A 13,225-nucleotide genomic window follows, 5' to 3' on the forward strand; every position below is an offset into this window, starting at 1 on the left:
GAATTTTGTCTTCAGAAAACTTATGGTATCCACAAGCATAGCATAGGCTTGTCTATGTATGCCTTGGCAAGTATGGCATACATAGAAACTGAATGAGGAAAGGTTTTCACCCATTAGTGAAATTTTCTGTATAAGATAGTGCATATAAGAATGTTTTAGTAATTTTACAAATTTTATTTTAGATCCTCGGTCATGCCTAGAAGATGCATCATCAATTTTGTTTCAAATGTATTGCTCCTTGGCTTTGTACTCAATTTGTAAAAAAATTTGGCAGTATGTGAAGTAAATGCGGAAGAATGCATAATAATTTTTAAATATTTGACTTAATTGAATAATTTTTTTTTTCTTTTGTATAACTGAAATAGTGAGGATGAAAAACATCAGAAGAGAATAAAACAACAACCATTACTTACCAGTAATGGGTAAACCTGGAAATTTGTTTTTTCATACAATGTTTTTTTTTTTTTTTTTTTTTTTTTTTTTTTTTTTTTTTTTTTTGAAAAAAGCATCACATAAATTTAATGGATAAAATCTTAGAATTTTATTTTCACTATTCTCCTTTGTAAATGAATTTTTAAATTTAAAAAAATGAAAAGAATTAAAAATGTCTTTCAGCAAGTGTTTCAAAATTTCTCTGTTGATTTCATTGTCATATTATAGTGGTCACAAAAAGTAAGGTTTTTATTTCTATAGAAAGTAAAAATTCCCGTAAGTATTTCATAGTGCATAAAGTGTCTGACTAAGGACTTTTAATTTAACATTGTTCTGTTTTATTTGTAGGAATCTGCACCAAGTAGGTTTGTTGTGCTTTCTGATATTGCCTATGCAAAAGGAGAAATTCATAAAGAAGACCTTAACCTGGATAAATCATATATACCAGAAGTAGCTTATAGACAAAGCAAACTTGCTAACATGATGTTTGTTAAAGAACTTGACAAAAGATTAAAAGGTAAGTAACTATTTATATCATTATATTGAATTTTATATTAATCAGTTCAAGTATTTGCTACAAATTGCCTTTTCTCCAGATACTTAATAACCATCCAACACACTTACATTTCCGTAAAGAAACCCATGGTCCATGCTCCAGAATTATGTACTGAAGTATCCAGTTGAACAATTGGCTATTCAGCCAGATCCCAAATTGAGGGTATGTTCATCCATAATTGGTTAAAAAATTTTAGTTTTGATTGATTGGACTGCTTGCTCCTTCTTTCCTTGCCATTCTGTTTTGTGTGTTTAAAATAAATCACATTACAATATTGCGTTTTAAATGTTGTAAAATTCTTTGTTATAATTGTCAATTGTATATAAATAATAGATTCTTAACTCCAATGCCCAGTTGGACCTACAGTCTGATCCTTTACCGGTCACAAGGGTGTTTTAAGGCATATCTTGGGTGTTTTAAGGCATATCTTGCATGCAGGCTCTGAGATTTTCTGCAAAATGTAATTATTGAGAGGAGGAGAATATCATATAACACACGTGTTCATGTATGATTAGTTCCTTCAGCAAAGGGAAGCATGTGAGAGAGAATTTGCCGTGCTTGCCCCAGAGAACATCATTGGGATGTTGCAGCTGACTGAATTAGTGTGGCTTGCAGTGTCTACATTGTTGAACACCCGAACAAAGATGACAGAAGTGCAGGCGTGAGTAATTCTTCCTGAGTTTCCCATGGGGCTTTGTTCATATTAAAGCATTTCCAGCCCCTACATGGAGTAACCAAAAAAAAAAACCTTCAAATATTGAAATGTAAATCACTTGCTACTTTTTTAAATTAAGTTAAAATAAATGCGCTGGTCAACATAAAATTTGGAACTTAAAAGGGAGTAGCTGTTCTATATATTATTTTATATGGTCAATATGAATATTTATTCCAAAACAACCCACGTAATGTTCTTAAGTTACCACCCCTTAAATTTATTTGTTCCCATCATTCATGGAACAAACAATATAAATAAGTTAGTTCATCTGTATGTTTGCTTACTCACATCTGATTTATATCGTAATGCATGTTGTAGACCTATATTTGATACATAACATTCGAATGGTGTAATTTGATGTCAAGCCAGACATGTATAGACATGTCAGTGGGTAAAATTATGAGTAATTCAAAGTAATGAAATTTTCTTCAGTATGAGTTCAGCTCTTGGCTTTATTTGTTGTATTCTCTAGCTGTGGTAGTGGTTTTATGATACACATATTATAAAGATTGTTTCATAAGTGATGCCGTAAATTTAGTGAAAGATTTTTATGGCGGAACAACTTTTGATATTATTTTATTGAACATCAAGAATTGTGCACGTGTGCGTGCATTTCACACTGTATTGTATTTCACTCCATGGTGAAACAATTATATGAAGTATTTTAAGTAATTAAGTATTATAAATTAAAACTTAACTATTTATATAATTAGGTAAGTATTTCTGTATTATTTCAGTTTACTTTCATTCATTAAAACATTTTCAATTTCACAATGAATACAGGCTTGTAAAAATTTTCCATATACTTTTTGTTACATTTGTAGAGAATTCATGACAAAGAGTTAATGAAAACCAGTATCAAATCTGCTGAAAACTACTTACAAATATTATTTTGACTGTCTCTTGGGAGACCAAGATAAATCCTGGGCTCCACATGTAGCCTGCATCAAGTGCTACATTAAACTAACCCAGTGGTTAAAAGAAAAACAAGAGCATTTACCTTTTGGCTTACCTATGATTTGGTGAGAGTTAGCTAACCATTACGATGACTGCTATTTTTTCATAACAAATGTTACTGGTTTCAGTTCAAACAATTAAAATATTGTCGCATACCCAAATATCCGTTCAACTATGAGACCAGTACTTCAGAGTGTTGATTTACAGATTCCGATCGCTCCAACTTCTTGGAAGGAAATTTCTGATTTCCCAGAAGGCCCAACTGATGAATCCATAACTTCAGTAAATATTACATTTCAGAAGAATCAAAAACTGAATATCACCTCATCACACAAGCAAAACTGATTGACCCAATTTGTGACTTGTATTTGTCAAAACAATATGCAGAACTCCTAGATTCACTTCTTAAAGAATGAAATTTATTAAATATGGATACTAAAATTACTGTATATAGAAATTAAAACGAAAATTTACTGAAATACTTTAGAAGAGATGGTTTAATTTGTTCCTGCCATGATATTAGAGGACTTTAAATATGTTACTAATGATTGCCATTTATTTATAGGCTCGACAAAAAGGAAGTAATTAAAGGAAGTAATTTTTGAACTCGAATAGGTTTTCATTTATACCGGTAGTACATGCTGTAGTAATGAAAGTATGTCAAAATTTTGAAAAGCTATTAAGTATGATCAACACTGATGGCAAATCATTGCTGACCTGAAAGCAGTAGGATTTCTCCTCGGCCTCCAGAGTGGCTTTATAAAATATATGTTTTTGTGTTTGTGAGATAGTCTGGCTACAGATAAACACTATGAAGATAAAGACTGGCCAAAAAAAAAATAGTTTACCCAAGGAAAGGAAAATAAAATAAATATTGTCAATATTTTCCTTGTTGAAGCAGATCATCTTATCTTACCAGCTCTACACATAAAACTAGGCCTGATGAAGAATTTTGTAAAAGCATTAGATAAAGATGGAGATGGCTTTAAATATTTAGCTGAGGTTTTTTCACAATTAAGTGAAGCCAAATTAAAAGAGGGAATATTCATCAGACCACAAATAAGAAAATTAATTTGTAAAACTATATTTGACAGCAAACTGAATCCTAAAGAACTTGTAACATCGAAGTCATTCAAAGATGTTGTTACTGGTTTTCTTGGAAACAAAAAAGCTGAAAACATGATCAGCTTATAAATGAACTCTTAGTGAACTACAAAAATTTAGGCTGCAGCATGTCATCGAAAATTCATTCTTTACATTCTCATTTGGACTTTTTCTGTTTAAACTTGGGTGATGTCAGCAATGAACAAGGAGAAAGGTTCCACCAAGATATATTGCAGTTAGAACAACTTTATCAAGGTAGATGGGATGAATCTACGATGAGTGACTATTGCTGGATGATAAAAGAGAAGACTTCATTGAACACAAAAGGAAAATAAGATAAAAGAAATTAAGATAAACATAAATATCTGCAAAATAAAGTTAGGAATTTTAATTATTATTATTTTTGTATTCTATTAAGAAGTTTCTCGATATCTTAAAGGGTCGTAATTAAAAATTTGAGTTTAATGAAGAAAAACTGATTTCATTTTAAGTTTCAGCTTAAAAAATACATTCTAATTCACCTACTTTTGTATCATTTCCAAATTATTATTACTTTTTTTTTGACCTATGTTATTTATTATTATGTTGCTTGAAGCAGGCTCACAAGTGAACTTCATTACTGAAGACACGGTTCAGTGTTTAAAGCTAAAGCATGAACGGGAAAATCTACCAATTCATGGAATAAATAACATCTCAGCCACCGTAAAATACAGTGTTACCGTTCAGTTACATTCAAATTATCAAGAATATGCTACTACAATTAAATGTTTTGTATTACCTTGTATTACAAGTTCTATGCCATCCGAACCCATCAATACGAGTACGTGGAACCTTCCAAAATTCGTAAAACTTGCGGATTATCATTTTAACACACCCGGTAATATAGACATATTGATAGGATCTGAATTGTTTTTAAATTTAATGAAGAAGGGTCAAATAAAGAAAACTGAGAACTTCCCAGTCATTCAAGAAACCACATTAGGTTGGATAGTGGCAGGTAGATTACCATCAACAGATGAAAATGAAAACCCTCCTAAGATAACGTCACTATTTATTAATTCAGAACTAAATATTCAGAATCAGTTAAAACAATTTTGGGAACTGGAGGAGATTAAAACTACTCCTCGCACCAAAGAAGAAAGGATGTGCGAACAACATTTTCTAGAAAACCTCAAGCGAAATCAAGATGGCAGATTCATTGTTAGATTACCCAGACGACAAAACCATACACCCCTTGGCGATTCTTTCGACAGTGCACATCGCAGATTATTGTTATTAGAGAGGAAATTAAACAAAGTCACTAATCTTAAGGAGGACTAAAGCAATTTTATGAAGGAATATCTTGAACTCGATCACATGCAGGTAATTGAACATCAACAAAAAACGATGCTTTGACATGCAATGATATCTTTGGGAGACCATACATTTAACTTTTCTAGCGAGGGAATCAACACATTAGGTTTAATTTGGAACCACATTCAATATATGTTATGTTTTTCAGCTAATTTAAAAATCGACAACTCATTTACCAAAAGATCAGTATTGGCCACAATATCTTCACTATTCGACCCCCTTGGTTTGTTAGGTCCAATTATTATGCAGTGTAAATTATTCATGCAACAATTATGGCTCCAAAATCTAGAATGGGACGATAAACTTCCAGAAAACCTTCTTGATAAATGGTCTGACATTTGTAAAAACCTTCCATTCATTGAGCAAATTAAGATTCCTAGATTAGTCAAGTGTACTGGAAAAATATTAGATATACAATTACATGGATTTTCTGACGCTTCAGAGGATGGTTATGGAGCTTGTATATACTTACGTTCAGTTAATACCTTTGGAGATATATCAGTTAAACTCTGTTGCTCTAAATCACGGGTGGCTCCAGTAAAACAAATGTCTATTCTAAGATTGGAATTATGTGGAGCGCTCTTGATGGCAAGGTTGCTTAAATTTGTAAACCCTGCACTTTGTTTAACTATAAATAAAATTTATTTATGGACTGATTCTACAGTTGTACTTTCTTGAATATCAGCATTACCAACAAAATGGAAGACTTTCGTAGCAAATCGCGTTTCAGAAATCCAAGACTTAACCGAAGGCTGTGTTTGGGGACACGTTTCTACAGATGAAAATCCAGCTGATGTACTTTCTCGTGGAAACGACGCGTTTGAGTAACAGATCAATCAATTATGGTGGTATGAGCCTTCTTGGTTTAACAAGCCGTCAGAAGACTGGAATCATAAACCTTTTGACAAAACTAACTTAGAAGCTGATTGTTCAAGTGAACTTCGCAACGTATCTACTTCATTTGCGGTAACCTCAAATTTGTCAGATTTATCAGACTCATTTTCATCTTTACAAAAAATGATAAACACGTTTTCTTATTGCATAAAATTTTTTTAAATTTTGAAAACCAAAGATAATAGTATCAATAGAGTTGTCTTATTGGTTAAGGAAAAGGAATCTACTTTGTTACGATGTATCATACACACCCAAAACATTAATTTTCAAACTGAAATCAAGAAATTGACCACCAATTCAAGCATCTATAAAGGTAGTAAATTGTATTCGTTACATTCATCCCTAGACAGCACGGGCTGCTTAAGAGTAGGAGGAAGATTGCAACTATCTCAATTAAATTTTGATGGCAAGCATCCAATTATTCTTCCACCCAAATCCAATCTAACTAAATTAATGGTCATAAACGAGCATTTGAGAATGTTACATGCAGGACCTCAATTGGTTCATTCTCAATTACGTGAGAGGTACTGGATAATAAATGGTAAAAATGTCAGCAGATCAATTTTGCACAAGTGCCTATTATACTTCCAGTTTAAGGCAAAACAGGCACAACAATTAATGGGGCAATTGCCGAGTCATCGCACTCAGGTAACATACAAACCATTTATGAACTCTGGTATAGATTACGCCGGACCTCTGACAATTCGGCATGGTGGGCGGAATTCAAAGATAAAAACGAAATGTTATGTCGCTCTATTTATTTGTCTTTCTACAAAGGCAATACATTTGGAATTAGTCAGCGATTTATCAACTGATGCATTCTTAGCAGCACTGAGAAGATTTACTTCAAGAAGAGGTCTATGTTCAAACATTTATAGCGATAATGGAATGAACTTCGTGGGCGCAAATAATTTGCTTCGCTCGATGTACTCATTTTTAAATACTGACCACGTGAGACAAAAAATAGTAAACTCTGCATCTGAAAATGGCATCCAGTGGCACTTTATACCTCCAATTCCCCTCACTTTGGAGGCCTTTGGGAGACAGCTGTAAAGTCAGTAAAATTTCACCTCCAACATGTGGTAGGAAATGTAGCCTTTACGTTTGAAGAGCTCAATACTGTTCTGACTCAGATTGAAGCTTGTCTTAATTCTCGACCTTTATGTGCTTTACCTTGCAACCCATCCGACCCAAAACCTTTAACACCTGGACATTTTCTTGTAGGCGGTCCGCTTACTTCCTTACCAGATCATAACCTAACTGACATCCCTATAAACAGGCTTAACAGGTGGCAGTTAGTTCAGCGATGTGTTCAGCATGTTTGGCATTGATGGTCCGCTGATTACTTATCTCAGCTCCAGTAACGCTCTAAATGGATATCCGAATCACCATCTCTGAAACGTGGAAATTTGGTGCTAATAAAGGAAGACAACATTCCTCCTCTTCAATGGAAGCTGGGAATAGTTGAGAACGTTCATCCCGATCCAGACAATCTAGTTTGTGTGGTAACAGTTCGAAACTTCTTAGGAGTGTTTAAAAGGCCAGTGACAAAATTATGCCCATTACCATTAGTGACTAATATTATGTTAATTAAACACTATAACCGTATTACCTATGTGAAAATAATCATCTTGTTCTACATTATTATTGTTTATTTCTTATACATTTTGTTCTTATTCGTTAATAATTTTCTCATTATCATTCTTTTTAAGATTACATAAATCAATATTAAATCAACTGCAATATTTTTTAAAACCTTTCCATTATCTACTCATTTATTGATTCTTCATCTACTTCTCATATTCAATCTTTTCTTCTGTTTAAATAATATTGCTGTGCTTTTAATTTTTGGCATTATTCATGTAGACTTTTCAGTAGAGACTAAATAAGGTGGAAGGGCACAAGTAGGAGTAAGTGAAGTGCGATTATCACTGAAATAGGATTGAAGTTGGGGTAACAGGCATTTTGGTTTGCATTGTGACAGAATAAGGGATAAGTGTATTTTGATTTTTAAATATATTAAACAATTTTAATTGTTTTATATTATCAGAAACATCTGTAGAGATAAAAATGTCAAAGAATGTATGAGTTGTGCTTTAAGAAGTAGAACCATTTTGGTTATGTAAAAAAGGGGGTAGGTTGTAACACAAATTACAGTTATAGTTTTTCGTTAAAAAATGTTAATGATAAATTATTAATAGGGAGTTGGTAAAGACCAAAAAAGGTCTTGTATTGCCAGTGTATTAAACAAGGGAACCAAAGAGACATATTACATAGATAACAACAACTCGTTAATGAATTTTTTGACTGGAGTAGTGAGAATAATCTAATTAATACAGGAGATCAAAATGGCAGAGTAATTCCTTGCAAAATTTACCATTGAAAATGCCTTTTAATAACTTTACATTAACATGTAGTAGGATATGAAAGATCTAATGGTCACCAATTTATTTTATGTATTTATTTCATTTTTACAATCTGTTGTTCTGCCAGACTGGAATGTGCCAGCAGGACAGTTTTAATATTACAATTCCAAGAATTTACAAAATATTAGTAAAAGTTAACATTTATAAAAGTTTTACAAAAGAAGAATTACAACTCAACAAAATGTCAAATAATAAAAAAACTAATAAAGCTTTAAATTAGTTAATTTGTATTGACTGAGATATCTGTATTTCTTGGAATCAGTTTCTAGTTGATTAAGGACATAGCTAGAGTAGAATAAAACTTTTCTAAAATTCAATATGTCTGTGCATGTGTACACACATTTTCACACATACACATGCTCTTAAGTTATAACCATGCTGTTGTTGAGAAAAATTAAGCCCAAATTGAAACACGTTATTGAAAAGTTGTTGCATTAATGGAATCTTGATTCAGTGCACCTTAACTGTTTCGAAGTAACTATTTTAAAATATATCCAGTGAGCCAAATTCTTAAATTGTAGTTAGATATTCATTTGTAGGGAGAAGAAAATAATCAGTTATCCATTTCATTAAATTAGTAGTTATTAATAACTTCTCAATCGATTATCATAATTGTTATTAGATTTAATCATGATTTACATCTTTCTGCAAGGTGCAATTAAGATTAAATTGAGATATTTAATTTATAATTTTAAACAGCAAGAAGCTGCATGATTTGAAAGGAGAATTTATGTAGCTAAATCAGAGAGAGGTATTTGTTTTTGACTTTCATTGTGTATGAAAATACATTGTCACTGTTGCCTAATTGAATTTATGTCGGATAGATTAATTATAATATTTTAAAAAGTTACCAGAGAACTGTAAAAAGATTATGGTGATTCCAGGTGATAATAATTGCTTGGTAAATTTTTTGAATAAGCTTATTTATGATTTAGCTACAACAATTTATGATTTAGTGTTTGTGAAACTAATCGTTCAGAAAAGTTAAGCATAAAGTGTGGTTTGATGAGGAGTGAAACAGTGCTAATTCTCAAATGTTTACCCTATTAAATGTATTTAAAAATGAAAATGCAGTGCAAGCTAAAAATGATAATGGAGTATAAGTTATTATGTTTGTAAAAAGAGCAATATATTTTACCAAGATTAAGGAAAAACAGCATGCAATTAAAGATTCAAAAGCTTTTTAGAAGTTAATTGGATTTGTAAAAGGTAAATAAATTAGAAATTGGGAACTCAGTGAAATTATATACGCCTGTTCATTTAAATGAGGCCATGTCACATGGCCTAAGATTTCATTTTAGGTAAGCAAATTTGAGATGGCAGAAGTAAATTTAATTATAAAGAAAATCCATAATACAAAACACGTGGGGAAAGTAGAATTCCAGTGTACCACTATAGTCCACTAGAATTCTGTTTTGTACAAAAGTACGTACACCTGTCATTATTAAAAATATTAATAACATTTTTGTAGATGGTCCAGTCATTTATGCATTGACTAATATTCCCATTGCATAAAAAAGGAATTACAATAGATGTTTCTAATTATAGAGAAATATCTTTTACGATGTTATTACCAAGCTTTTTGTGGGAATTTTATGTAAATAATTAGTAAATTGTGACTGCACTAAGGGAATAATGAAAGGAAATCAAGCTAGATTTAATTTTGGTTATTCTGCTGTTGGGATAAAAGCATAGAAGAATTAGTTGTGTTCTTTTGAATAAATTAACATTTATATTCCAAATTTATTCAAAGGGCCTGTTTTAACTTGACCTTTTGTCATTTTGTTTGTCTATTTTTTCTGATGCAGTAATGACTAAATGAATTTACAAGCTTTTATGAAATTTTGCTTAAAGTTCTTTGCTATTAGGCAGAAAACAAAATGTGTACGTAACAATTTTTCATTAAATTTTCTATTTCATAATTGTGATAGCACAGATTCTTAGCCCTTGACCTCATTTACTCACCAACTGCCAGGTGTATATTACCTTATGAAAATTAATGTAAATTTATTGCATGTATGAGAAACATCTGAACTATAATATACCCTGGAATGTAACAGGAGAACAAATGTCACACAAAGCAACAGGTGATGCCTTCTTGTAGTTTTATCCTACCATTCCAAAACTCATTGACTCTTGCCCTCTCATTTTCTGTCAGTTGCCATTGTTATGTAGTCTAGTTGCTGTGTCAGTGCATCTAGAATAACATGCAATGATTGAACTTTTAACAACAGAAGTGAATTCTGGTGACATTCATTGTTGTCTAAAAGCCATTTATATTGATGACAGTGTTGATCTAAGTACTGTGAGTAGTCTGCAATAAAACTTTTCACATCAGAATGTGTTAAAGCAGGTACTGTGGGTTAAATCACACACTGACCAAACAGTTTCTGTTAGAAGCACTAGAAGGAGGTGGAAGCATCTTCTTTTGTTCTAAAATACCGTAGGAAACATGTGTCATGTTTGACAATCCATGGAACCAATAATCTTGCAACACGAGATAATACTGGGACACACATCTCACACGATCACCAAAACTCTTGTGAAAATGAAATTTGAACCTATCCATACCCTCCATTTTTATCAGATTTGGTGCCCTGTGATTTTCAATTTTTTCTATAATTAAAGAGAGATGGATATACTCATATTAAGTGTATTCATTTCACCATGAATTATGAACTGAAGGATGCAATGAGGTTATGGGTCAACCAGCAATCTTCATTGACAGAATAAGAAAACTGCTTCACAAATAGGAGAAATGTATAGCTATATAGCATAGCTGTATAGCACTAAGTTTAGTTTCAGGACTGAAAATCAATTAAGGTAAACAGTTTATGTTATCTATTCATAAAATAACCAAGCGTTATATTTTTAATCTTTATTATTAATTTTACAGATAACACTGATAATCATAATTTTTGTTTCCTAACATGCGATACATGATTTTAATCTGTTTTTGATTCTGAAAATGAATGTATAGTTATCATTTTAAGCTCCTATATTGTATTTTGTTAGTTTATTTTTTATTGTTAAACTTTGTTAACATAATTTGTAAGCTATAAATAAACAATACTAGACAAAGAATTAAATCACATCATAGTCGCATATGATATCATATCTAATAGTAAAGAGTGAGCCTTCATGGACAAGATTAATCATGTCTGTGCAGGTCAAAACATGTAGCTGAAAACACAGCTGTGTTGTTTGTATTAAGCACTGGATTTGGGAATGAATTAATTTTGTTCAGTCGTAGTACTGTCTTGTTAAAAGTGCAGTGTCAAAATGCCTCGAAATTGTGTAAATTATGTGGATGAGTTTACCGTAAAATCAGATAGAAAAAACATTACACCTTTAATTAAAAAAACATATCATTTGTACTTCCAGTGTAAAATTGGTGATCAGGATAAGACATGGACTCCTCATATAGTATGCATTAATTGTTCTGTATATTTAAGAGGATGGCTGAAAAGTAAACAGAAGGCTTTGCCATTTAGTACACCTATGGTTTGGCGTGAACCAAAGGATCATGTAACCAATTGTTACTTTTGTTTAACAAATATGTCTGGAATTTCTAAAAAATCTAAACATACTGTAAAATATCCTTCATTTAAATCTGCAATCAGGCCTGTACTTCACAGTGAAATTATTCCAGTTCCTGAGCCACCTGTGAATGTTTGTTTCAAAAGCAGGGATGAAGAATCAGGCAGTACTGAAGAAAATATCAATGATTCTGATTTTGAATTATCTTCTAGTAAGCCACATCTTATATCACAAGGTGAATTAAATGACTTGGTTAGGGAGTTAAATTTATCAAAAAATCAAGCTGAACTGTTAGGATCAAGACTACAAGGTTGGAATTTACTTAAAAAAATACAAAAATTTTGGGCTTTGGAAGCTTAAAAAAAGAACTTTCTCAGTACTTTACTGATGAAAATATAATTTGGTTAATTGCAAAAATATTGATAAGCTTATGTTTCACTTAGCACAAGTTCATAAATCTGAGGACTGGCACCTTTTCATAGATTCGTCCAAGTATATTAAAAGTGGTTTTACTACCCAACAGTAACAAATATCCTTGGTTTCCAATTGCTTTTTTTTTTTTTGTCGTTAGTCATTTGACTGGTTTGATGCAGCTCTCTAAGATTCCCTATCTAGTGCTAGTTGTTTCATTTCAGTATACCCTCTACATCCTACATCCCTAACAATTTGTTTTACATATTCCAAACGTGGCCTGCCTACACAATTTTTCCTTCTACCTGTCCTTCCAATATTAAAGCGACTATTCCAGGATGCCTTAGTATGTGGCCTATAAGTCTGTCTCTTCTTTTAACTATATTTTTCCAAATGCTTCTTTCTTCATCTATTTGCCGCAATACCTCTTCATTTGTCACTTTATCCACCCATCTGATTTTTAACATTCTCCTATAGCACCGCATTTCAAAAGCTTCTAATCTTTTCTTCTCAGATACTCCGATTGTCCAAGTTTCACTTCCATATAAAGCGACACTCCAAACATACACTTTCAAAAATCTTTTCCTGACATTTAAATTAATTTTTGATGTAAACAAATTATATTTCTTACTGAAGGCTCGTTTCACTTGTTCTATTTGGCATTTTATATCGCTCCTGCTTCGTCCATCTTTAATAATTGTACTTGCCAAATAACAAAATTCTTCTACCCCCATAATCTTTTCTCCTCCTATTTCCACATTCAGTGGTCCATCTTTGTTATTTCTACTACATTTCATTACTTTTGTTTATTTAATGCGATAGTTCTTGCGTAGGACT

The 13,225-nt window shown here is 31.9% G+C and overlaps 1 protein-coding gene across 2 annotated transcripts in view; it reads left to right on the plus strand.

The window, feature by feature from the left end:
- The window catches only part of LOC142325835 (retinol dehydrogenase 14-like), a 69,203-nt gene that overhangs the window by 19,186 nt on the left and 36,792 nt on the right, over window positions 1-13,225 (plus strand). For both annotated transcript variants that reach the window (XM_075367857.1, XM_075367858.1), the window contains exon 4: window positions 781-949. In XM_075367857.1, coding sequence (XP_075223972.1) covers window positions 781-949 — 169 coding nt within the window. The remainder of the gene's footprint in view (window positions 1-780; window positions 950-13,225) is intronic.

The sequence above is a fragment of the Lycorma delicatula genome, chromosome 5 (genome assembly GCF_047948215.1).
Source record: "Lycorma delicatula isolate Av1 chromosome 5, ASM4794821v1, whole genome shotgun sequence".
NCBI classification, from domain to species: Eukaryota; Metazoa; Arthropoda; class Insecta; order Hemiptera; family Fulgoridae; genus Lycorma; species Lycorma delicatula.